The sequence below is a fragment of the Perca fluviatilis genome, chromosome 15 (assembly GCF_010015445.1).
Source record: "Perca fluviatilis chromosome 15, GENO_Pfluv_1.0, whole genome shotgun sequence".
Taxonomy (NCBI): Eukaryota; Metazoa; Chordata; class Actinopteri; order Perciformes; family Percidae; genus Perca; species Perca fluviatilis.
Genome location: NC_053126.1, coordinates 24,258,658 through 24,286,451, shown reverse-complemented (window position 1 = coordinate 24,286,451; position 27,794 = coordinate 24,258,658). Strand labels below are relative to the sequence as shown.

Here is a 27,794-nt window from a genome sequence, read left to right as displayed (position 1 = left end):
GTGTAAATAATGAGAAATGGCGTCCCAGTTACCCAGAGGCCAAAGTGACACCATCACAATGTTTGTTTAGTCCAACCAACAGTACAAACTTCAACATTACTAATACATTACTACAACTATTGACATTATTAAAAGAAAAAACAATTATCAAAATGATTTTCTGTCAATCCATTCATCGACTTATTGTTTCAGCTGTATTTTCATATAGTGCTGGGTAGTTTATTCTATAACAAAGCATCGTATTTTATAAGCTCTTCATATGTTTTGTATGCAAAACAATCTTTCAATCATTTTCTTTTATTTTTCATAGGTTACGAGCCCAATGTTACCCTTAAAAAGAAACTAGACTCGTGGCTGGGTTAGCTCAGTTGGAAGGCGCACATATATACTACAACTCTGACCTGTGGCCCTTTGCTGCATGTCATTCCCCCTCTCTCTCCCTTTTCATGTCTTCATCTGTCCTGTGAAATTAAAGGCCTAAAATGCCCCAAAAATAATCTTAAAAAAAGAAAAGAAACTAGACTGAGACAACGGCTAACCATACAAACAATCATACTAACGGATGAAAGAAAAAAACAACAACACAAACATAAACCATCATCCTCTAACAACACAAACATAAATCATCATCGTCCATATTATAACTACAATTACAATGAGACGTTAATGCCTATGCAGACTAAAATTCTATAACAGTGCTCCATATGGAGCACTGTTATAGAATTTTAGCTGTATGGAGTATATACTCCATACAGCCAAAAAGCCATTCATGTCTCCTTGGCAAAAAGCAAACAAATACATTTCATAACATTTTAAAAGCATCTCCTATCTATTAAAAATTAGTGTGATATTGCTCAGAGTCAGTGGTGGAAGAAGTACTCAGATCCTTTACTTAAAGTTCCAGTGTGTAACGTGTTTAGTTGTTCATTATTAAAATCTGTGTTGCCCGTTCACAAAGGTGTCCTTTTTCATGAATATTTACCACCACCATCAATTCCAAGTATTCCTTTTGGCTTGAAATTTTACATTTGCGTAGGTTTCCTCCGGGTGCTCCGGTTTCTTGACCACCATAAAGACACGCGTGCTAGGTAACTAGGACTACATTTGAAAATTAGCCGACTGGCTAACACTGCCGCATTTACAGAAATGTTGATTCATATGCATTGTCCTAATCAAATCAAATAAATCTTAAATCTTAATTTCCATTCGTGTGAACTGGAGTAGACACTCCATATTCATGCGCCATCTTGAAATACGTTAGCCGGTAAGGGACATACAGGACATACTGCTCCACCTTTCGCGTTTTTGCTGTCACATGATAAACTCCCAGGTGCTGCTAATGCTGCTAATGGGTATCGTAGCTTCCCGGCCCCGGCAAGTTTGAAGAAGGAAACATGGAGGACCACACGTATTCAAAATCTAAATTTCAGGAACAGGAGTCTTCTTTTTCGCCCAGAAAAAAAGAAAAAGAAAAGGATATTGAAAAGAGCAAGAGACCGTTTTTGAAGCGTGAAGGCTACCGTAGCTGTAATACGTACTTTGAACTGCGTGGCGTGAGAGAGTTGATTGCGATATATGATCTCAACGCTAGATGGGAGAAATTCCTACACATTGGACCTTTAAGTAAAAGTACTAATACCACCCTGTAAAAAAAATACAAAAAAACTCTGTTACAAGTAAAAGGTCTGCATTGAAAATGTTACTAAAATTAAAGTATGTGTCATCAGGAAAATGTACTTAAAGTATTAAAAGTAAAAGTAATGGTCTAACCATTTCAGCTGGACTTGTAGGCCTGTGTATTGTTGGGTAGTTTAATTTATAATACAACATCGTATTTTATAAACTACATGTGTTTTGGGTGTAAAAATCTTAATTTGTAAACTAAAATTGTCAGATTAATGTAGTGGAGTAAAAAGTACAATATTTCTCTCTGAAATGTAGCGGAGTAGAAGATGAAAGTGCATGAAAAGAAAATACTAAAGTACAAAAAACTCAAATTTAGTACCTAAGTAAATGTACTTAGTTACATTCCACCACTGCTCAGAGTGCAGACAGGAATGCATGTCATATGACATGTATGTGTCATATGACTGAACATATTAGTTAAGGTTTTGGCAGTTTCGATAAACTGAGCTGCACAGTTTACTGATTTCGACTAAAGTATAGTCATATAACGTTGAGTGGCACTGAAGTAATTATAGAGTGCATGCAAAATTGTTTTAATAAACAAAACATGCTCCCACAATCGGATGTGATTGGACCTCGTGATTTGTTTTTACCGCACAGACGACCGATCGAGCAAACCAACTAACAGGTGCATGAAGCTATCTTTGGCTAAACATAACATTAATAAAGACAACACCACTGCGCCTTCATAATAAAAGCTTTCTCATATCAGCCTTTAATGTTCGACAGAGAAGGTTTTACTTTGAAAGCTACTACAGGAAGTGTGAGTTTGTGTTAGAGAGTTAATATTAACAGGTCTATGGTTAGAGGGAGGTCAGCTGACAGTTGGTTAGTTTACTGCTTCAGTTAGCTGGAGCCGTGCTAGCCCAGTGCGAGGTGTTTTTCTGTTTATCTCCAAACATTTGGTTCACACTGTCTTCCCTCTAACTAAAACAGCTCATGTTAGCTACGTGGCTAAGTTTTTTTTCAGCTAGCTAGCTAGTGATCCACATGACAGCTCGGAGCATCCTGCTAGCCTAGTAGCTACATTAGCAAGATACACTGGGAAGAAGTAAGGTGAGAAGTGTTTCCTTTTGTTTTCAATGATGACTTTGATTAATGACATGCATTCTGTAGTCCATGAATAAATAAAACACTGTCCTGAATGACTGAAATTGTCTAAGTTGCCTCCACAATCTCTGTCACCGAGCTACACAGTAGTGGTCGTCAGACATTTGGTAAAAGACGATTTGCAATGAAAATATGTGGTGCTATGTGAATCATGTGCATGCCGAATTGAAAAGTGGTCCTTTAAAGATGAAGACATATCTTGAATAATGTCTAGTATAAGCGCATTTCTTTTGTCAACGACAATATACATACTAAATTGCAAGATATGTGATTGGAGTTCTTTTTCAATGCAAGAGAAAAGAGATAAACCACTTTTTAAAATCTGTTTTCTTACTTTCCCAATATTTATTCTTGCATTATAGACCTTGAACAACCGGTTTTAGCAATACTTTACTGGCATCAAAATTAAGTGAAGTACATTTGAATAAGAAATGAAAGTGATAGAACTGACTGTCACTGTTGTTGTAACAGCTGTTGTTTTTTCCTTTTTAGGTGAGGACCCGTGTCATCAACCATGGCAGGTGGAATTACAGAGAGCGGGGAACCCTACTCCCCATTTGTGAGTATCCTACAGGATGCTGTGGTTAATTCTTGTTTTTCATTATTTAAGCACAGACATGCATTTAACTGTAAAGGGAGAGCTCCATACAAACTGTGAGTTGTCAATAAATTACATGTTTCGGTAGCTAGGAGCTGCAGTGGATACATTTTTTTTAAATTTACTTTTTATTAGTTTTCTTTTATGTGCCATCTGGGCACGAAACATACAACATAACATGACGATTTATGCATTAAGTAAAACAGCAGTTAACAAAAGCACATCATACATAAAATTATAAAGATTCTGCTCGAGAATGGGGGGGAACATTTCTTATTGAGAGGATTCAACCTTATTTTTGCAGTCTATATGAAGTCAGGTCTTACAGTTGACACATAGCTAAGCCATTTCGACCGGTTCTCTTAAAAATATCAGTTTGGTTCCGTAGTTTGAATGTAATTCTCTCCATAACATATATATATATATATATATATATATATATATATATATATATATATATATATATATATATATATATATATATATATGTAGCAATCCACTCATTTATTGTTGGTTTGTCTGTCTTAAGCCATTTTCTGGTCAAAGCCTTTTTACACCCCACTTGCAGTGGATACATTTTGAATGCTAAGTCCTCATGATTGCATCAGTGAAAATGTTCTATCACGGTTTACACTTAGAGCTCAGAGGTAAAGAAGTAGTAATATTCTTCTCTGATTACTTTCAGGTACTTTAACCATTACCTTGTGTTTTCAAGCTACTGATTTTCACTGCTCATTATGTTTTTAAACATTTCGTAAACATTTTTCAAGTGAAACTTTCTTTGGGTAATCAAATGAGTAATGTCTTTTTGAGAAGGGATGGTGCATATGAGACTTGTGCAGTGAAGAATAAAGAGGAAGTTACATTGCTTACATGTCCTTCTTTTTACATAGCAGGCCTCTTTATGGTCTGAACTCAGTTTTGACAACTCATTTCGTTCACACACTGCAAATGTCAGCATGACTTTTCCGCAAAGATTAAGTTCTGCTGGTTAAAGCTGTGAATCATTGAAGCACTCTGCTTCCAGATAGGAGTTAGTGCTATCTAAGTAGCCCAGTTGTCATTCTTGACAAGGGTTGAATAATTCAGCAAGTAGTCTGATCTTTATCAATCCGAGGAACACCTAATACTGTAGTGCTTGAGATTTAGCATTTAAAGTGCTCATATTATGCTAATTTTCAGGTTCATAATTGTATTTAGAGGTTATATCAAAATAGGTTTACGTGGTTTAATTTTCAAAAAACACCATATTTTTGCTGTACTGCACATTGCTGCAGCTCCTCTTTTCACCCTGTGTGTTGAGCTCTCTGTTTTAGCTAGAATGAGGCTTCTCACTTCTGTTCAATCTTTGTTGATATATATATGGCAGCAGCCATATTACTTGAAGATGTCTTATGCCTCTCATCCTGCTGATGTCTTCTCCAGGTGGGGCTGGTGTATATGTTCAATCTGATTGTGGGAACAGGAGCTTTGACGATGCCCAAAGCCTTCGCTACAGCTGGTTGGGTGGTTAGTTTATCACTCATCGCCTTTTTAGGATTTATGAGGTAAGTTTTGTTCTACCCAAACTCCTTACCATTTTGTTCTGTCCCGCATGCAACACCAGAGACAATGTTAACAAACCAACTGCCCTCTTTTCTAGTTTATATTCAGATTCAGTATAACAGTTTTAGGTTCTAGAAGACGGGGAAAGTCTCCAGTCGCCTCTCCATCAGCTGTGCAAAAATAAAACATTTTTGAATTGTCTGTTTTACCAATAAGTTGTGGTCAACGGTGATGGCATGTGGCTAAGAGTCGCTCATCAGGATCGGGGAAATCCACTTGCTAGTCTCCTGCCCACTCTGCGAGCATGGGCTAGCTAACCAGCTGGCTGATGAAGTAAACGCAGAGGAAAAGGTGGAGAAGATGAGCTCAAGCTAGCAAGACCTTCTCTGCAGCCATCTCATGACAATAAGATTTAACGCTTATCAGAATAGGAAAAATCAACTCACCAGTCTCCTGCTGACTCTGCTAGCCTGGCCGGTCCATGTTTCAAAATGTAAACATGAGCTTAAACACAGGAGAGGTGGAGAAGATGAGCTCAAGCTAACGACCATATGTGCGGCCATCTCATGACAACGAGTTGCTTATCACGATAGGGAAATCTACTCACCAGTCTCCTGCTGACTCTGCTGACCTAGCCGGTCCAAGTTTCTAAATGTAGTAAACACAGAGAAAAGGGGAAGATGGCTATCATCAGCTATGACCTATGGCTACAACACCGACTAGGTGGACAAGCAAGACCGTCTCCCCGTCCATCTCTACGTCAGAGGGGGCACAGAGGAATTAAACACAGACTGTGATTTTCTCTGCTGGGCATTCTGCCGGCCAGTGTGCAGGCGGTGGACAGTGAGCTGGTCTCCGTTGGTTTCCAGCGGCATGTCGGGAGCTGTGGTGTCCTATTGCCGAGACTTGGCAGAATCCTGGAGTCAAACCGGGTGACTCTTTTTCTGTGCGCTGATCTGACGGGCACATTCTGCTTCGGGATGCAACAAATAAAATGAATTGATTGAAAATGTGTTTGAACTAGGGCTGCTCGATTAGGGAAAAAAATATAATCACGATTTATTTCAGTCAATATTGAAATCACGATAATTTAACACAATTACTCGTTGACTTCTGGAAAGATGTTGTAATTATTGAACTTAAAAAACAGTGGAAAAAGTTAAATAAATCAACAGTAAAAAAACCACAACTGTGAAATTTGCCTCAATATTTGTCCTATTTAAACTTTATTTTTTCATTCAGAACACAAGAGAAAATAAGAGTTTACTTGCAAAACGTAATGAGCTAAATAATTGTTTTTCTCGATTATTCTGTTTTTGTGATCATTGGGAGCCGAAATCATAATCGCGATTAAATTTCGATTAATTGCACAGCCCTAGTTTGAACATCAGGTTTTGTTCCCTGCTAAGATGAAAGTGATTATTCAGAGGACTTTTAAGGGCCAGGTTTTAATCATATCAAGCTAGCAAAGTCAATCATGTTAGTGTTTTCCAGTGAAAAGTGTGTAATTTTTTTTTTTTTTTACTTATGCATGCTGCATGATCTGGCCCTAAAGTAAGAAATGATGCACAAAATATGAATATGAAAACAAAATCGAACATAAATATGATATATTGAGAGGTGTAGGAGTAGTTGATGAATTTAAGCTAAGTTTTAGAAGGTGAGGTCAAATAAAAGGCATTTAGTATGTGCTGTGTGTAGCCAGTTTCTCACTAACTGCCAAATATGAATTGTGGTTAAGTAAAACTTAGATGCCATTAAACATAATTGTAATAAAACCGATATTAAAAAGGTTTACGATGATTCGTTCGATTATCGCAAAGTCAAAACTGGTGCATATACATTTTCTTTTCAACATAAAACATGCTTATATGTGAAAATGTCTTGTCTCATGTCTTTCTATTTTCAGTATTTTAAAGATGCCATAATCAATATTTTAATAATGACAATGTTAAAACAAGGTGAAAGGTGTCGAAGTGACTGACCTACAGGGAATTATAAAAGATTCTGCAGCTCCTATCCGCTTCACAGAGCGTTATAGTGAGTTTTGGCTCATTGTTTACTGTTCAGGTTCACTCTCAGCGCTCATAGCCTGGTTTTTAGAGGAAAAGTTGTACACCGCCACTGTACTATACCTGCAGCAAACAGCAGACCAACACAGTAAGAGACTAGCTGGTGAACATAGCATTTAGCAGCTAAAGAGACCGATATTTCCCGCAGGAAGAGGTAGTTTGGGTTCACAAATTGTGAACCAACAAATCAGTGATTGCAGATTTAAATGAACTATATTTTTGACATTTACACGAACGTGTTTTCACTTAAAGCAACAGGTAACCATCAGCATTTTACAGAGAAGCTTTAATAGATCCAACAAACAAACCACAGTTTCCAACATAGTGTTGCAATGGTCAAGGCCAGAAAAATACTTCTCCTCTTGTTAACCTGTTCTTTCCTCTCCCTTCACCAGCTACATGACCACCACGTTTGTGATCGAGGCGATGGCGGCAGCCAATGCTCAGCTGCGCTGGAAGAGAAGAGAGCGAGAAGAGGTGATTTATTTTTATTTTTTATTTTTTTATTTTTTTTAAACATTTCTTTAATAGGATGTTGGCTGGATAGATGCTTTTCTATGTGTCAGACAAACCAAATATGAAAGAAGTAAATGTTCCTCTCTGTCAGAGTCTGGGTAATAAGACATGAAGCCAAACACTATTTACACCCTGCAGGCAAAACAGTGGAACTAATGGTCGTATAAATGCAGCGCAGGGACATATCCATGCAGTCCTGAGCTCTGCTTAGTGTGCCTACAGGTCTTGTTCTGACATGTTGAAGCATGGTTAGGCAGCTAATAACGGACCGCTGAAATAATCAGCGTCAAAATAAACACGCATCCAAAATGGGACTGCAGTCAGGGAGAGTGATGCTCTAATTATACAGAAGCACACTGCAAGACACATTAATGAGAACTATCCCTTCTTCTTTTGGATCACGGTGGATTCAGTTGGTTTAATTGATTCCTACAAATAGGCTTTTGCAAATCCTGCTATGGCACCTCAGGGTCCTGTACCTGCGTCCGGAGGGCAGGATGGTGAAATGGCTGTGGTGTGGGTTGTCCTGTGCTATTGTGGTTGCAATGTGTGTGATGGCCTTAAATTTGAGATCTGAGAGTGTGGGAGTGGGGAGAGCGATTCATTTGGCAGCAATGTGAGTTTGGCCTGGTTGGTGACAGAAAGCATGTTAAAGAAATAGGTGGAACAGTAAAGCAGGATGGGCTGGACAATACTCTGATACAACAGTAGGTGGAGATTGGGGGGGGGGGACATACTGTAGAATCCTTTGACTGTAACACTAAAGGGATGTATTGCTGTTTTAGAAAATGCGCAATGGCTGCATGTTATCTTGTTTAGAGTACTCCGTATGATATTATTCTATGCAAACAGTTTACTAATAATGAGAGAGAAAAGAGTAATCAGTATAATATTGTATTCTTATGCAAACAGTTTAATAAATAACCAGAGAAAAAGTATGTATCATAATTTTTCTAACAATTGCACGTGATCAGGCCATATTAATTATATTCCCCACAGTGACTGTGTTCTTTCATTAACATTGTGACATACAGCCATGAAATACTCTTTATTATATCAATATTATAACTGAAATGAGGCTGTTTGCTTAAAGGTCCCATGACATGGTGCTCTTTGGATGCTTTTATATAGACCTTAGTGGTCCCCTAATACTGTATCTGAAGTCTCTTTCAAAAAAGTCAGCCTTGGTGCAGAATTACAGTTACTAGAGCCAGTCCCACAATGAGCTTTCCTTAGGATGTGCCATTTCTGTGTCTGTAGTAGGGGGGGGGGGGATCGGGCCGAACTTTTCTGTCCGAGCCCGGCCCGCGTCCGACAGAACCGTGACCGAACCCGGCCCGAGCCCGACAGGCATCAAGAGATTTATGTCCGAGCCCGACCCAACCCGACACCGTTAAAATCTCATTTCATGTAGGCTACGTTTTTTTGTGTGGAAAGCCCGCTTTTATTAAGCAACTGTAAGGCACTCAGAAATGTCAACAGATGAGCGCATCAGCACAGTGAGCGCGCACACGGGGCAACAAGCGCACGTTAACACAGGCGCACACAAGAGGCCCAATCATATAATTGAAATAAAATTAACATATGCCTAGACAACTATGTGGAAATACTTCCACATAGTAAACTTTCATTTTCGGTGGTTTTAAAATCTCCTGAGGCCAACTTCTTTTTAACATTTTCCACCGTTTCGCTCAGTGCGCTCAATGCGCTGTGGCATGCAGTCTGCCTGATATGCACGTGTTTCATTGTCAATTAAAGCTACATTTCCGCAATTCTGCACACAGGAAGACGGATGTTAGGTTAATATTTTAAATTCATTTTAATCACAAAAACAAACCTTTGCATTAAGTGAAACAGGCCCATTACATAATAAGCTGTTTTACATTTTAAATGTCCCATGCCTTAGGCTACCGCGCTGATGTGACTGTCCGAGCCCGGCCCGAACCCGGCCATCATTTCTAAATATCTGTCCGAACCCGGCCCGGCAGGACCCGGCAGGACCCGGCAGGACCCGTCGGGCTCGGGTCGGGTATCCCAGCCTTAGTCTGTAGCTATTGAGGAGGAGAGAGGGGGGGCAAGGTGGAGGGTGGGGGTGTGGCCTTGACCAACTGCCACTTTGCTCGTTTGAAAGCCATGATGTCTCTCTCTTTCTCATGGGTGGGCAAATTCTCTGGGTGGGCAAAGCAGAGAAAGGGGAGGTAACCTTGCTCCTTATGACCTCATAAGGAGAAGGTTCCAGATTGGCCCATCTGAGCTTTCATTTTCTCAAAGGCAGAGCAGGATACCCAGAGCTCGGTTTACACCTATCACCATTTCTAGCCACTGGGGGACCATAGGCAGGCTGGGGGAACGCATATTAATGTAAAAAAAAAACTTGCCATGGGACCTTTTAAACATCCCATTTTTAAGCTCACGGTATCTCTGTAGCACCAAAGCTGAGTGACCTCTCTCATCCCTGATGTCCTCCTTATTTAAACTGAAGTTTATTACCACAAGGGTGTCTCTTCTTTCCCACTTGAGCTTCTCTGGAGAGAAACAAGGACTGTTTTCATTTGTAGCCCAGTAAAAATGACTAGACAATAAAATATTTCACGTTAGAAGCCTGCAAAGAGATTCCCCTTTTTAATAGGAAGCTGTATTTTTTTTATTTATCGTCCAATCGTAGCACAAGTGAAATGTGTCTCTTGCCACCCGTCTATAAGAAACCCAATTTGGATGTAAGTAAAGGACTGTACACGATTACCAAGGGAGACAACCAAGTCTTCAATCATTTTTACTTTGACTTAGAAAAAGACTTAAAATGGCGCGGCCTTTGCCTTTTGTTTCTCCCCCGGTACAGAATTCATCTTGCTTGATGCTTGTGGGTTTCCTGTTGAGGAGTTATGAGCCAGAGTACAATAGCCCGGCTCTAACTGAGCCCCAAACACTCCCCTTGATTCATGGCTCCTGTACTGCTCTCAGCCTTTTTCCTCCCACGTAATGAAAAAGAAAAGAGGGATGAAACTGGAAACGTTTACCTCTGAATGCTTTTTATTTCTCTCCGCTTAAGCGAAGCATATTAACGAATAACGCAATGCATCATCATATGTGTTTTCCCCGAAAGCCTCACATACAGTATAAGGTGGAGACCGTGAGTTAGATGATAGTCCTTCTGTCTGCATTACCTGCTGGACAAAAAGTCATCAGTTCATATGGAAAACTAAAAGATAAAGATAAAGCACGGTATCAAACTTGGCCTTGTGATGTGAACAGACTCTTTTATAGGACATCCATAAATGTGTAGCCTAAAATATCACCTTACTGGTTGTGTTGCATCTAAGCCTGAGTGATGTTCTGATTAAATAGTTAATGTTTGGCACTGGCTAGGGATGTGACTGTTTTTGTTGGGTTTTTTTTTTTTTTTTTTTTTTTTAAAATTTCAATTTAAACCCATGTCAATGATTCGTTTTATTATTACTTTTTTTTTTTTTTTATCCTCTATATGAGAGCTGCAACCAACAATAATTATAAATAAATCTGTTAAATTAAACTTTCTCGGTTTTGTCAGGAAATGGTGAAAAATGGCCATCACAATTCCCTGAAGTGATATCTTCAGGTTCCTTGTTTTATCACCAACAGTCCAAAACACTCATTCACCTGCAATATATATACACACACACACACACACACACACACACACACACACACACACACACACACACACACACACTTTCTGTCGATCAACTAATTGATTAATTGACTAATCATTGCAGTTCTGCTGTATGTTGAATTTTTTGCTTGCTTTCAGGAATATTTCACTATTTGCATCTTGCTGTGCAGCATCTTAAAGTCTCTAGATGAGTGGGTTCCAACCTGGGGGGTCAGGACCCGGTTCGTCACATAATGACTAGGGGTAGGAAGTGAAAAAAACAAACAATGAAAAAGAAATCTTTTTTTTTTTCTTTTCTGTAAAATACCGTAAAGTTTTGCCTCTTCACCCTAAAAAAACGTATTCAAATATGATTGAACTACTTACAACTGAAAGACGTGCGCCCTGTACGTGGAGTCGCATGTAGACTAGGGCTGTGAATCTTTACCGGTCTTTCCATTCGATTACGATTATCCTGTCAACGATTCAAATCGATTCGATATCCCGATGCATCCCCTCCTCAATATTATTATATATTGCTACACATGGTTTTCTTGAACAAATTCAAGCAGTCAGATATACAGTATATGAACTCCTCTTTTAATTTTTTCTGTCTTCTTATTTATTCCGTACGTTTTTTTTGTATCTGCTCTGAAAAAAGACACTTCCTGAATGTAGCGGAGTCTGAACACAGCAGACAACAGGCAAAAGGCAAAAAAGAAAGAAGTAGCGACCGTAAAATCAACAAGTAACATCATTAGGCAATCATTAATTATGGTCTGTCACTGCATCAATGCAGAATTGTCCAGGTCCACAACGCGATGCAATGATATTAACTGATTAAAAACCCCTAAGGACCCCTTACAAGATAGATTAGAATAATTTGATGAAGCCTATTGTTTTACACTTCTTAAAGTATTTGCATCATCAAAAGACAGAAAACCCATGAAGCACACCGACCCAATGAGGTGCTAGTAACGCTGTACAAAATATCAAAGGCAAATCAAGAGAAAGAAGGGCTGATTTGAAGTGCATTTCAGAACACACACACACACACACACACACACACACACACACACACCGAGAGTGAAGTGTTTTACTCTGAGGGCATTCATAGGCTAAATAAAACCCAGATTCTGATTATTTTAAATAATATGCAATTCCTCAGATTATTTTTTTAGATTTTGAAAATTTAAATATCATTCATTGAACTATGAAGCCTTTTCTACAAAATAAATAAAAAAAATTTCATGACCATTTAAATTAATGAATCTGAAAACCTTTCACGGACCCCATAGCAGCGTGCCACAGACCCCTGGGGGGTCCACGGGCCTCACTTTGAGAATCACTCTGGATTACACAAGCGACTAATTAAAACAAATTAATTGGAAGTGTAAAAATTGAAATCTTCTTCTTTCACCTGTAATTAGTACTGTCTTTTCCAGCAGCCTTCTGATCCATTGGCTATCATTTTCTTTCTCAGAAATTACACTATAGTTAGCAAGACTTAAAACTGTTTTAATCAGATGGCCTTTTTCATTTCATAATTTAGTTTTAATTCATTTCTTTCAGCCAATTCGAGACAGTATGTTGTACGTTATGTGTACTAACGTTGCCATTGCTCCGTCCTGGTTGCATCATGGGAAACTGCTCCGCTTTCTTTTCACATTCCCCTGCATGGAGTAGAGATTAGGATTCAGCCTGGTGTTTGACTGCGTTTTACAAAGTTGGTTTGACTTTGTTCATGCCTTGAGGCAGCGATAAAGGAAGCATCTGATCCATAGCCGCACATTAATCTGTTATTGTGTTGGCTTGCTTATGTTTGCTGTTTGTCACCGAGCCATTAGCTGCTGTCACTCCTCATCTCCTCTTCCTCCGTCGGACCCGGCCAGCGTGTCTCGATGCATTCATGATGACACTCCCAAAGTTGACTATCATCAATGGCTAACTGGCATTAATCTGCCGAGAATTTGTGAAATGATAACGAGTGATGTGCGGGTATGCTATCGGTGTGAATTGTGAAGTGCTCCATTCTGCAAAGTGCGTGCCAGCTGTTGCTTGTAATTTCCAGATGTTGTCTCCCCCCTGCGTCACGTATACAGAGCAAATAAGCACCGTGTTAATCGCTTGTAAACTGACTGTTGTTTATGTCGAGAAATTAGGAAAACAGGCGTCTAAAACAGAGCTTCACACACTCATGTTGTCTCCACAGGTCCATGACAGCGACTCCACCTCCGAGTACTCAGATGATGATGTCATGGTGCGAGGCCGGTCGGAGCCGGAAACCAAGCCTATCTTGTCTGTTCGTGAGTATCGTACGTTCAATTTAATGTTTGTGGTACATAGTTTTTATTACAAACTATTTTACTGGTGCTGGTATATCAATGTGTCTATCACAAGATCAGAAGCTGGAGAAAGCAGTAAACTGCACTCTTAAAAGTTTACCTTCGCAGAGGTTTTCTATTCAAAATTAACTAGATTCCTTGAGGGTCATCCAAGTGTTTCTTTTAATACTTTTTAAATATCTTAACAAGATAAGTTTCAAGTTATTTAGTATAAAATGCACAGCAATGCAGAAGCAGTTATAATTGTAGTTCTTCATTATCTATATTATTCCTCTCTTCCTTAGGTGAGATTCCTTCTATAAGCCCCTAGGGCTTTTCTTAATCTCACCTGCACAATCTTTATTTTTTATTATTTAATTTCCTTGTTACTGTTTTTACAGATTTTATTGTGCAAAATAAAGAAATTCAAAAAAATCCAAAAAGTTGTTGTCAATGAAAATCATAGACTCCCTCCAACAGTGCTCACTAAATGTGTATATATATATAAATAAAGAAATAAAGAAATAAAGAAAAAAAAAAAAAGAAAAAGAAATCGCATGTAAAAAATAAACCCAGATTCTAAGACATAAAATAGTGCAATTTAAGATGTACGGATAAAATATAACAAATAGAAAATGAAACATACTAATATTCTCTTTATTCTTTGCCTGAACTAGGGCACTTTCGCATTGTGGCATCTTGAAATCCTACTTCCATTTTAGAGCGGAAGTGCTATTACTTCATCAGTGTCGCTAGATTTACTATCCTGTAGTTGTTATGAATTTCAGGCGAGAAAGTAAGCCTTTTGATTCGATAGATGTCATCCGTTTGATAAAATAACACCTATTTGGGAATTTGCACCGACATTTTTTAGAGCTGTGAGGAGCTACAGGCAGTGTGAGACCAGCTACACTCACTTCAACTGTGTTTCTGTAATCGTCACCCTGAAAATAATTTTAGCTACTGCTCTATGGTTCACATTTGTACTAGTTTATTTTTAAATTTACAATTAAATGTGTGTTAAAATGAACACAATATTTAGATGGTCACCAAACTGTGATTTTTAAACTGTTCAAATGATCTTAAATCTTGAGAAAATATATGCCAAGATAGACGGCAAAGATAATCGAACGGTCAACTTTTTATTTTGTCATAAAATGTGAGTGCTGTTGCGTTACTTTAGTTTAGCCACTAAATGAAATCAAACAATGGAGAACAACAAACTTCTAGTTTTTGAATCACTTTTTAACATATTTTATGTCATATCTTTTATTATCAGAATATGATAAATAACATATAATTATCATAATATGAAATGATCAGTCTGTAAAACTGTTACACCAGAGTTTGGGGTCTCAGTAGGCCAGGAGTCATGTTGCACTGCTACTTCTGGTGCATCCAGCTGATGTGCTTTAGTCTATTAAAGACTTACATAGGCTAAGCATTGAATGTAAACACCGCTTAATTGTAATGTAGGATGTGATATACACTTTATATTTGTAGTCTTTCTAAATGTTCTGTGACAGTGACAATGAGTGTACACCTTGCCATGCAAGACTTGGTTTCAGAGAAATAAAGTCCAATCAAATCACCAGGCTGCCCTTTGACATTTAGGTGCCTGTTGTGCGCACGCTATTTACTGCCGATGGCCTCCATGTTTTCACAGAGCGATCCGGAGGTCCCGTCGATCAATTCGACATCGCCGAGCGGGTTGAGATGGGTCAAATGGCCTCCATGTTCTTCAACAAAGGTAATATTCCTCTGGCCTCGAGCTTCTACTCTCGCAGCCCATTATTCAATTACCTGCAGACGGCGCCGTCATTAGCCACGTGTAACATTTATGGAGGCGCAGTGAAGGTTGTGTGGGATGATTCCGCATTAACTTTTTTTTTTTTTTTAACACCTTTCATGTCCGATCCTCACATTCACAAAGGAAGGCTGCTGGCTCTCTGATTGAATGTAATTATATATGGATAAATTGCCTTTGGTTGTAATTATACCTGTTTGAGACTCCATCAAGGCAGTTAATCTCCCTAATGTGCATGTGGGAGAGAGAGGGGGGTCCAACCTGTACTCGTGGCAGAGATGTTAAGGCTGCCTGAATGATTTAGGCGCCAGTGAACCCTCCGTTAACTTGTGAGGGCAAATTAAAAAGCAGAATCGCAGTCACCTTTAAACTAGGACTGCACGATAGATCGTTTTTTTTATCATCATCGCCATATTAACTTGCACAATATACACATCGCAAAAGGCTGCAACATATCGCAATAGACACTTTTTTAGTGATTTTCTTTCATTGGTTTTAAATTCAGCAAGCAATTTGTTGTATTTTAGCAGAATACTGAAAGCAGCAGAAATGCAGAACAGAGTACACTTTAATATCTGTTTATTTATCGCAAGTAATATCGTTACCGCGATATTCGACAACGTTCTCTCATATTTTCGCGGCTTTACATTCCTCATTCATTTCAGTACATTGTCCTGGTCGTGTCTGCGTGCAGCACCCCCTTCTCCCCATCCCCCCCCTCCCTCCCCTTGTCCGTTCTCTGTTTAAATACATGCGAGTGACTCAACAGTCTGCGGCGTCCCTGTTGTCGCAGGGATAAAGCAACAACAAAAGGTCAAAGCTCCGACAGCATCATCTGTGCCGACACGTTCCGTCCCTTCAGCGTTTCAACACTAGGTGGAGCACTCGGCACGCGCGCGCGCGCACACACACACACACACACACACACACACACACACACACTGTCACACACACTGTCACACACATGCACTCGGCTCGTGTTCACACCCACACGTGTGAACGCACTCATGCGTGCCCGTCATGCAGCTCACGCTGTTAAAGCTGCAGTGTGCTGCCATCCATGCAGCCTCTTGTCACTCAGCTCAACTGTCCTGCTCGTTAAAGGTGAAGTGCTAAAAAAAATACATCTTTGCTGATGACCTTTCCCACCGTGAAACGGGCCGTGTGCAGGTGAGGCACGTGGAGGTATTGATTCGTAGTAAGGAAATTAGTTTTCACTCCTCTTCTCTCTCTCTCTCTCTCTCTCTCTCTCTCTCTCTCTCTCTCTCTCTCTCTCTCTCTCTCTCTCTCTCTCTGTCTCTCTCTCTCTCTCTCTCTCTCTCTCTCCATGCTATGGGAGAGCTTCCCAGTGACTCTAATCAGAAATGAATTAGATGGGCACGAGTCCCAGCACATGCTGAACGAGGACAGGGGAAACGCAGCTCTTTTGTCCATGCTGACAGCACCGACCTCCGCACTTTCTACCTGATATCCTCATTTTTCATACCCGTGTGAGAGCTTCCATTTTTTGCACAAATGAAAACAATTACCAAGTCCAGCAAGTTGTCATTTACATTCTTAGATATTGTCTCAAATGTTAAATGTTGCCTTAGCACAAACAAACCATTTAAGAACTTTAACCTTTTTAACAAAGTTGAAAATTTGCTAAAAAGAAAATCTGCCAGACATTCGATGCCAACTTGTAGTACTTTCAGGCCAGTTTTTTGATACTCTGTGCTGTGGATGTAGGCTCGGATTATGCTCGATCAGAACTAGTTTGTACGTACTTGTTGTCTGATCATATTGGAAATCAGAAGTGCTTATATCTGTTCTGAACAGCCACGCTGTAAGGAGGAGTGAAAAGCCGTCAGTTTAGAGAGAGGTTGAGAGGCGATATTGTTTAAATATGGTGATATTTAAACAATATAATTCTTAATTGTGCCTGCTGTTGTGTGGTCTAGGTCTCTGTCTGGAATGTGTCCTGGGACACCTTCTGTTATGATTTGACATTGACACTATGAATGAAATTTTAATTGAGTTAATCGGTTTGAGTTTATGTTTTACTCGTTTGCATCTGAAATGATACTTAGTCTTCTATGTTAACAAAATTCAATATATTTTGGTTTGTAAGAAAATGCAAGCAATTTTAATTTCAACCGGTGCTCTGGATACTTGTGATGCGCATGTTTCAAGATTTTACAGAGCAGACAATTAAAGGATTAATCAAGATAATCAGCAGATTAATTGGTAATGGAAATAAGTGTTAGTTGCAGCCCTATAGATTCTTTATTTAGGCAATGTCTCTTGGTCAGTGTGCATTCAGACTTTATAGATTTGCACTTAAAATAATCTGCTAAATTGAAGAATAAGCACATTAGAAGCTATTTATTTACATCTAGGATGTTTACAATTAGAGATGTTCCGATACCGATACCAGTATCGGTATCGGCTCCGATACTGCCTAAAACGCTGGTATCGGTATCGGGAAGTACTGGAGTTTATGCACCGATCCGATACCACGTAATGAAGCCCTAAAGAAAATCTACGTTAAAGTAGTTTATTTATGTTCTTTTTCATTAAAACTATAAAAGAAAGTTCTGGGGCATTCCTTGTTTGCGTTTGTTCATGTTTCACAAAGAGTTTAACCTGAGCCAGACCGACAACAAAGAAAGAAATCATATCACATCCATACAGAGATAGTAGTATACAGATGTTAAAACATAATGAAATATATGACACGCTGGTATCGGATCGGTACTCGGTATCGGCCGATACGCAAGTTCAGGTATCGGAATCGGTATCGGGAAGCAAAAAAGTGATATCGGACCATCTCTATTTACAATTACAGCAAAGTGCCTGAAAATCGAAATCTCAGTCCTCTTCCGAGGGGAATGGCTGTGCAGTTTGTTAGACAACTTGACAACTTGATTCAAACCAACTCCAGAACACAAACCTAAATTGGAAGGGATTATGGGTGTGCGAAGACCGATGTCGACATCTGATAACAATGGTTCGTCTTTCTTGGAAAGCGGAGCAAAAGTAACAACTGAGGGCAAAATGCAGTCTGGACTGGCAATTGTATTCCGCTCTTTCTTCATGAGTTCAAGCAGCTAAATAACAAAGAGTGCAAACAAGTCCGTCAAGTAACAAGACGTTAAAACCGTTTTTAACACCACTTCCCCACTCTTCACAGATAATCAACTGTAGGCGTGACTGCCCGCTGTCTTTCTGTCCTGCACCTTTGCAGGCAATTAAAAGGCATCGCTCCTGCTGCTCTAAGAAGAGGCATTCTTAGAGGGCATTTGACTTCCTCCTGGACTGAAATTGACATGGCAGCAGCAGCAGGGCAGGCTTGGAATAAGGCCATGAGTATCGTATCAGCCTGACCTGCAGCCACTGACAGGAATGTTGATGCGGGCTGGTTTATCTGCACCACTGTGGAAAGGTGTTACTATAACCTTCACATTGATGATTTGAAAGATAAGAAGACGACTTTGGCTAAAGTCACAAAGACAGACACTAACAGAGCGCTGTCTTTGCATCAGCATCTTGCCTCAGCTTTTCTCTCCCTCTGTGATGTGATGTGCTGGTTAACATTGCGGCTGTGCAAACCGCAGGATTGTGCCGTCCCTCCCCTGACATACGGAGGACCGTGGCGGCGAATAGTGATTTACTCCGCTGTAACCCGGGCTTCTGTCTTTTAATGAGAGCCAAACATGGGCACATTCATTTTTAATACTTCAGTGACTTTTTACCTAAATGTCACACTTGTGCATTAAGAGCGCTGGCAAAATGAAAATCTGGAGTGCCTGAGCCACTTGGAAGATAAATGGGCATGTTTGCTTCAGCTTGCAGCCCAATCATTTTCCACACGCCACTGCTATGATACTTTTCTGTGTCTTTGTAAGAGATGCACTTTAATTTCAGGGAGGGTGTTATAATGGCTAACTGTGATCAACCAAACCGATGGAGATTACAAGTTGAGTCCCCGGATAGAAGCTCGCCCCACGAAAGCTTTATTTGTTTCTTAAAATAACTGTCCTGTTATGTTGTAACTTTAGAATCAGTTTAGGCCTTTCACACCTCAGCTCTGCTTCCTGGTGTTCAGAGGCAGATGTGGAGCTATGGGGGAGAAAGTGATAGAAGTAGCTCAGATTTTGTATGTGTGCTTAGCAGGAAACTAATGTCTGGGTTCAAGGTGTGTTTGCATGATTTCACAGCAGTAAAAAGACGGAGGATACTTGCTTCTTTTTAAGTGGCTGTTATAAGGCAGTTTGATAGAAGAAGCACAGTGCCGAGGTATGACCAGGATATGTCACTTCTGCTTAAAGCCTAAAGAAGAAATGGCATCTATGATAGTGTTAATGCTGTGTTACATCTCCCCTCTAACTACTACCTGCTGCCCTTATTTAGGATCCTACTGGCCTGAGGGTAGAAGCCCTTCCTAACCCTCTGTGTGGCCTGGTGTATCCGCTACCTTCTTCCTGAACTCAACAGGGTGAAAAGGCTGTTACCCGGGTGTTCTTAAAAAAAAAAATAATAAAAAAATGCTCCATGTTAGCTTAATCTATATTGGCATTGGCATATGTTTCGGTTGCCATATGGCGATGCCTTAAATGTTTTTGTAAAATTGCCGTTACATAGTTTGTCCACCAAAGAGCGCTAATAAGTCTATCATTCAAGTGTCCTGCTCAGTACTTAGTTAGTTACAATTGTTCAGTACAGTGTTAATCTTGGCAGCTATTTTAGATTTAGTCTAGTATTTATACAAAAATTCTTATTCATTTTAGTCACATTTAAGTCATTCATATCCTCCATAGTTTTAGTCGATGACAACTCAAAATGTCTTAGTCCAGTTTAAGTCGACGAAAAGTCATTACATTTTAGTCAACTTTTAGTCAAAATGTTTTCTTTCTTCATTTTGTCAGCTATTTTTTATTTAGTCTTAGTTTTAAACCCTTTGTTACATGTCCTTGTTTTGCAGCCCTAGTTTCAATGATGTTAAATATTGATTTATTGTTATTTTATTGCACTGACAAAGATATCCGTGTGTTACCTGCATCACACAGAAGTTGTGTTGACATTGGCCATGTCTGAGTCTGTACTGTCCTATTTACTTATTTTAGAGACGTATTGTAAATGGTCTTGTTGCCTCCGGGGCTGGCTCAATTTAGATTTGATTTGTGAAAGTCTATAATCTCAGTTCATCAAGTTTTGACTCTGATATTCCCACGAGAAGTAGAATTCGAACATAAGGAGAAAAAGGTTAATTAGGTAATATTCAAAGTTAAAATCCTTTTTTTTTTTTTTTTTTTTAAGTTATCAGGGGCTTTCAGTTATTTGTGATCTTACAGGAGGTCAATGCAGACTTCTTACAATAGGAAACGTAAAATAACATTTGTCTATTCCTGTTATGTATTGTACAGTGTTAAATCCCTACTGTATGAGGTAATTAAAGTGGCTTTTTGCTGTGGCTGCTCTCAGAGAGGTTGTCAGGTCTGCTGTCAGTCAGAAGCAAAGTGATGATGGATAGGGATTCGTTACACAGCTACATGAAAGACCGGGCTCCTACGTGCAGACCCATTTTGCAGCATTTTCGCCCCGTGGCTCTGGGTAATTGGGAAATATTAGTTACAGTGCCGTGAAGGCCTGCATCCCCGTGGTCATGCAGAGCTCCCGCCTTGCTATCACTTACTGACAGCGGCGGCAAAGTACAGTACGTCCTGTTTCTGATATCTGCCACTGAGACACTAATATGCCTCGTCCAATGTTGTGCCACAGGAGACATTATGCAGAGTAGGGAAGGGTTTGTTTCTTCAGCTGGCTATGTGAGAAATAAGACTTCTTTAACGCTGAAACATGTCCAATTTGAACTATATTTTAGATATTAAAATATGCTTCACATTATCGTACACAATATATAATTGCGCTTGAGTCAGTATTTCATCAGTTGCTTCATTACAGAACTACTTATACTGAACTTTGCATTTGAGGGTGCATGAAAATAGGGATGCAGTGATCCGACTTTTTCAGTCCCGATACCAATACTTGGGCTTTGGGTATCGTCTGATACGGAGTACCGATTCGATACCAACATCAGGCTTTGACTTAAAGCTATAGTGCACAACATTCAAACCATTGCCACGTGAGTTGATACGAAGCTAATTAAGCCTATCAGCTCCGCAAAACTCTCTGTATTTCTCAGTGTGGCTATGTTTACAAAATGGTGTAGTCCGGCAGCTTTCGCGCGCAGCAGCTCAAGTGATGCGTTTTACGTCACCGCTAAGAAAGGACAACCGCAACGGTCAGCTTTGGAGACAAAGAGGAAATAAACATTACAATATAATCACCTCTTCTGAAGAGTTCATCATGTTCTTTTTGTTTTTTTTAAATCCTCCTTGTCCTCCTCGATTTGACAGGATAAACAGTAGCATCTGTGTGGAGGAGGGGTGGGGGGTGCGCGATCACCGTCGGCTTGTATCATGTGGATGCAACAACAGTGGTGTCATTTGTTCTCTTCCTCACGTGGGAGACAGATACTACGCATTAAGGCTTTAAACATTGCATTCCTAACTTTGTAAAACAAAATATAACAAATGCATATATTTAAATTTGCTGAATTGTTTTTTATAAAATAATTAGGAAGAATTGAATTGAATAGATCTGCCCCATTGTCTCCATACCAGATCCAGCCATTTGAGTCAGTATTGGATCGTTGCATCCCTACATGAAAATAAGTACCAGAGTTGTATCTTTTTGCTGCTACACTTGCACATGACAAAAGTATACAGGTAAACCATCCAAAACTTTAGATATTAATAAAACAAAGTCTTGATTAATATCTTAGTGGTGACTTTGTAATGATACATGCATTTTTATGATGGAAAATTTAGTGGTTTTGAAACCATGACTTTTTCAAACCTTGAAACCGGTAACCGGCCCATGCCTACTTTGAGAAATAAAAACCCATAGAAAACCTTTTTTCATTTAACTTCTCAAATGTTAGACACACTGTAAAGCTATGCTACACAATCTGCTTTAGCTAGAAATGAAGCATTCATCACGTTATATTTTGGAAGGAACTATCAAAGGTAGATATAGTGGCTGATACATTTTCACAGTTAAAAAGTTCAAACTAAAGTTCTTTGAGCTGTCATGTCATTTTTTTTTTTTTTTTTTACATCACTTGCATCTTTTATCAAAATATTGATTAAATAAAAATGAAGAAGACTGAAGCACAACATTTCAAACTCCTTCCGTCAGTGCAATCGTCCCTATTTATTGCCCCATTCAGTCTCGGTTAATGCTTTTATTGATTTATTTGGGTTACTTTCAAAATGACATATAATGCACATTGCCACTTTTAAGTAGAACTAGTAAAATATTTTAGAATATGACTTTCTGTTTCATGTTATGAGGTTCATCACTTTTTGTTGTTTTTGCTTCAATATTTGGGGGTTTTGGACTTTGGGTCGGACAAAACAAGTAATCTGAAGACATTATATAAGGTAATTTGGACTTGCAGTACTCTGTAGTCTCTGATGTTGGTTTCTTTCTGTTAACAGCTTTTTTACAACTAGATCAATGGATGTTTATTAGGCTGCCAGATCCTTATTTTTTCAACTCCTTTCACAGCCTAATTTAACTGTTTGATCGGCACTCTCAGCCCTTAATTCGTATAAGAATCAGTCTAGCTGTGAATGTGTCACTTTTTATTCCTTTTTAAAGGACTCTATGCTCTGTTTTCCTCGGCAGTAATGAATTAGCTGAGGGGTTCAGTGAACCCCCTTCTGAGAATTCAAGAGTGTGATTGATGTGTGGTGCACTGTGATGATCTGTCTGCCAGTTAAAGCCCTCCATCTTGTCCTGGCAGAGGCAGCCGGGGCCGGGACCGGGGCCGGCCATTGGATGAAAAGAAAAGGGCAGATGGTGATGAGCTTGTTGCTGTGGAGAGTAAAGGCTGACAGGGAAATTGTATTTCATGGAAGGATTAGTTTTTTTAATTAATGCTATTAATATTTTTCATTAGAAAAGGGATGGAGGGATGTAGTGAGCAGAAGTGTGGATGAGATTGCATTTTAATAGAGATGGCACCATGGTGGTAAAGTTGAACACACGTGGTTCCTCAACTATATTTCATTTTTAAGTGTTTGGACAGCTGATGAAGATGAAGAATGTGTTTGCTCGTCACCTCTCGAACTCATGTTCCTTTTTAAAGGGATAGTTAAGATATTTTAAAGTTGGGTTGTGTAAGGTACTCATCCATAGTCAGAGTATTACCTACAGTAGATGGGGGGGGTCGGCACGCCTCCAGTTTGAGGAAGCGGACAGGAGGACTGAGTACCGCTGTGGACAAAGCAGCTCAGTTCAAGTGTATGCTATATTTAGAACATTTTCACCGCAGGAATCCCTTTTTAGGTTTTACGGGGGGAACTGAAGCCGTTATCTATGCTCTCTTTATAGCCACCAGACTACTCAGTTAGTTAGTGTTATTTTGTGACTTTGTTGTTTTAAAAGGGTTAGGAACTAACCCTTTTAACTAACAAACAAACTAGCCGATGAAGGCAGTGGTAGACCAGCAACTTCCATGTTCTGTGAGGTAAAATTGACTTTTTTCAAAGGACTCTGGTGGCTTAGAAGAGAGCATAGATGGACATAACAGTTTCAGTTTCCCGTTGTAAAGGGCCTCTGCGGCTAGGTAAAGCAGTGAAAATATTCTAAATATAGTGTACACTTAAACTATTGATTTTCTTTTTTTTTTTAAGGTGTCCTGAAATACATTTAGCTGCTGCCCCTCCATCCGCAGCAGGACATTGCTTAGCTTCGGAGAGTCTGTTGATTTTATTCACATACACAAACTCTGAGTCATTCATGTCTTGTTCTTTTAATTTTTGTCTTTCAGTTGGCATCAATATGTTCTACATCTGCATTATAGTCTATCTATACGGAGACCTGGCCATCTACGCAGCAGCTGTGCCTATATCACTAATGGAAGTCGCCTGGTAAGACCAATATACTCACTTTATCACATTCATTCTCACTTATATTGTGAAGTAAAACATATATAGATGGGTTTTATAGACGTTCTCCTTGAAGAACATTTGGAACATTTGCTGCTTTCTGTTTTGGCAAGTTAGAACACATCTGTCTTCATCTCATTGGCTCCTCTTCCCCAGACACGTTGGTCCTGTAATCACCTTCTGAACTCAAGATTAAGACAATAAAGCTTTGCTGACAGAGGCCTTTAGGCCCGCTGACCTCTTACCGGTACTCCTGGCGTCTGGGTCATGTCAACTTGCTTCCAGACAGATTTTTATTGCAAGTCCGCTGGCAAGACTGAATGAGAATAAGGTTATTTTATATACTGTAGTTACTGACTCGGGACCGTTTCTCACAGTGATGTCTTTAACAGGAAGTTTCAAGAAAATAGTATAAAGTATAATATATGATCTTTTATAAACTGCCCACCATTTTGTCTCAATTACTTTCTCTGACTTCAGCGTTAACTAGAATAAACTTAACCAGGTAAATACATTTAAAAACAAAAAAGCATTTGTAGGTCGTTTTTGTAAAGATTTCAACCACACGCAAACAAAATGCCTTCTACGTCGTGTGTCTGTACGCCTGTGGTTATTGGTACTGTGTTGTAATACAGCTAAATTTGTGATTTACTTTGTTCTCATTAACATCTTTCTTTCTTTCTTCTTGTGAGACAACCGATACAGAACAGTCATTCCTACTCTTTCTTCAACAGAAAATAGTCGTCTTGAATTTGATATCATTTTCAAAAGCTAAGGAATTTTCACAATTTTTGAGTTTTCACATTTATGTAGTCTGGTGACAGTTCTCTGAAAGCTCTAATTTTGGGTGTGAACAACATACTTGTGGATGGAGAACAAAAACAGAGAGAAAAAGATGCGTTTTCAAATTCAGCCGTATTATAACTAGGGGTGCAAGATATATCTACTCAGTATCGTTATCGCAATATCACGTTGCGCAATATTATATCTAGGGGTGCAAGATATATCGACTCAGTATCATTATCGCAATATATCGAAAGTGTCGCAATAAGTAAGCAATATTTTGTGGAGCGCTGCGCCCCGTCCGTTGGCTGTGTGGCGTAGATGTGTTCGATTTAGAGCCCGCTTGAAACGCTATAATGATCATCATTTCATTGGCCGGTTACCGTGCCACTTGCACATGTTGGTGCACGTCAGCGCACGGTTCCATTACATTACAAACCCTATGGAGCGTACCACGTGACGTGTGTGCATATTTCGACAGAGTGACAGTGTAAGTGAAGAAATAAATAGAGACAACAAAATGGAACGAATCAGAGAAGGGAAAGAAAAGTTGTGTCCTGTTCTCTTCATTTATTTATTTTATACTGTACAACCAGTAAAACATGTCCTGTTCTGGAGAAATGGTCCTTATTTATTTATTCATGTTGGACCAGTCCAATATGACCGTCAGTTGAAATAAACCTTGTGTTGTATTTTATTTAAAAATATCGAAATTAATATTGATATCGCAATATTCATAATCCATATATCACATCTTGTCAATATCGTGCAACCCTAGTTATAACATGTAAACCCGATCCACGTTGTTTGTTTTTGTCCACCCAACCTGAGAAATTACAAGTACACAAAACACTGAGATTCTTTTTAATTAAAGCTTCCTTTTTATAGGCCACACTGACAGAAAAATGTATTATTACCTAGACTGACGCTGTGTTATTAATACTTTCACTTTACCCTCATTACGTATCTGAAAAAGAACTGAAACAGTCAGTTCTTCGTCATCCTGTCCTGAGGCGCACCACACTGATGCTGTCGTATTGTGTTAAATTCTCTTCCACTGGTCCAAACCTTGCTAACCTTCTAACATGAATACATGTGAGATGTAACCGAGACTTCAAAAGCATTTTGCTTTGCCAAAGGCACACACCGCAGATTACTTAGTAGCATGGACAGATTTTACCAAAACGCTTGTCTGTCACGCAACAATGATCGGGTTTGTGATTACTTTTAAGAGACCCTCAAGTTTTCATAACCTCTGCTACTCAGACATTTTCCATGATGAGTTATAATGAGTTCAAACTTTGAATATAAGTGATGATGACGGCCTGTTAGTGTGCATTATTTTCAGATGGCAACATCTCACAAGGTTGGGCTTAAACGTTGAAATCAGTTTGTTTGTGTACTTTCTGTGCAGTGGAAACCACTCCTGCAGCGCTGGAGGTGTGAAGTACAACGACACCGATCCCTGCTGGGGTTCTGTCTCGAGGAAAGATGCGTACCGAGTGTTTCTGGTAAGTGTTGATTCCTCGTAGCATGCACGTAGCTCTGTTCACCTCCCTGGTTTTTGTTGCCAAATAGTTTGTGAAAGACTGAGCTATCCACCTCCTCCTTTTAAGTCCTGGGAACTGGAGCATAGTCCAGGGCTGTAGTCAGAACCGCAGTCATTTCCAAGGCTAGCCCTGATCCACGCTGCTTATCATGGTTCTGCATTGATATTTCCAGGATCTCTGACATTTCAGTCACAGATCCACTCATAAAATGAGTTATGGAAAGAAGGTTGAAAATACAGAGTGACCGGATTGTTTTACAAAGAAGAGGTTGAAATGAAAGAGGATTGTACGTACAGCTTGTTTTCACAGGGGATTCAGGGGCAAAAGTACACGTTTGGCTCAAACAGCCCAGCTGCAACTTGTCTATAGATGTTTTTATCTCCTGTGTGAACAAGGTGTAATGTGCCAAGTCGTGCCTGCATTTCTGTCGGATGAAGCTCTGCCAACGTTTTCTGTCTTCTGAGTCCCTCCCTCACTCAAACGTTCCGAGACTCACCACCTCTGCAGCACACAGGAAGCGCATGTCCTTGAAGTTTTAAGCGAGCCAAACTGTGATTTCCACTTGAGCTTTAACTTTGCACAGCGACAGTGATAGATGTGCTGATCTCCTCCTGTATAATTTCTCAGCCTCTCTCTCTCTCTCTCTCTCTCTCTCTCTCTCTCTGCTTCCTATCCTTGCCCACAAATTTAATAGAATGAACAGACCCCCCAAAAATGTGCCAATAAATGAACTTTTCCCCTTTTATCTCCTAATGGGATAAGCCTCTTACTGTATGTGGGCAAATTGAAATAATGCTGATTACTAATCTCCGGTCAATTTGTTTACACATGCAGTTTTGCAGACTAATTTTCCAGTTTCATCATGACCGTGCAGGGAAGTAGTAGCACTGAAGAATATTTACAGCAGTAAACAGTGACACGTAGGGAGGGACGCACTGATCTGACCTTCAAACTATACTCATACAAGTACTGCAAATGGTGCTCTTTTGCCCCCCAAAATTAAAATCTGAAACGTCTCTTTGGGACATTGATTAAACTTATTCTTCAATGAGAGAGAAAGGTAACATGAGGCTGTAGCTACTCATTCATTCTTAACTGCAAATGGAGACGCTCATACACCAACATCCTTTTTAAACCTGTGCAAATTGCATTTTTATTGTTGAGAAGATTTATGAA

At 39.4% G+C, this 27,794-nt stretch overlaps 1 protein-coding gene across 2 annotated transcripts in view; it reads left to right on the top strand.

Annotated features, from left to right (window-relative positions):
• The first annotated feature begins 2,469 nt into the window (after positions 1 to 2,469).
• Positions 2,470 to 27,794, top strand: part of tmem104 (transmembrane protein 104) — a 68,219-nt gene continuing 42,894 nt past the window's right edge. The window contains exons 1-8 of one of the 2 annotated variants that reach the window (XM_039824702.1): positions 2,470 to 2,742; positions 3,289 to 3,355; positions 4,820 to 4,941; positions 7,407 to 7,488; positions 13,368 to 13,470; positions 15,146 to 15,229; positions 24,168 to 24,267; positions 26,483 to 26,579. In XM_039824702.1, the coding sequence (XP_039680636.1) occupies positions 3,311 to 3,355; positions 4,820 to 4,941; positions 7,407 to 7,488; positions 13,368 to 13,470; positions 15,146 to 15,229; positions 24,168 to 24,267; positions 26,483 to 26,579 (633 nt within the window). In that variant the 5' untranslated portion in view covers positions 2,470 to 2,742; positions 3,289 to 3,310. The remainder of the gene's footprint in view (positions 2,743 to 3,288; positions 3,356 to 4,819; positions 4,942 to 7,406; positions 7,489 to 13,367; positions 13,471 to 15,145; positions 15,230 to 24,167; positions 24,268 to 26,482; positions 26,580 to 27,794) is intronic. The other variant, XM_039824703.1, reaches the window with a different exon arrangement.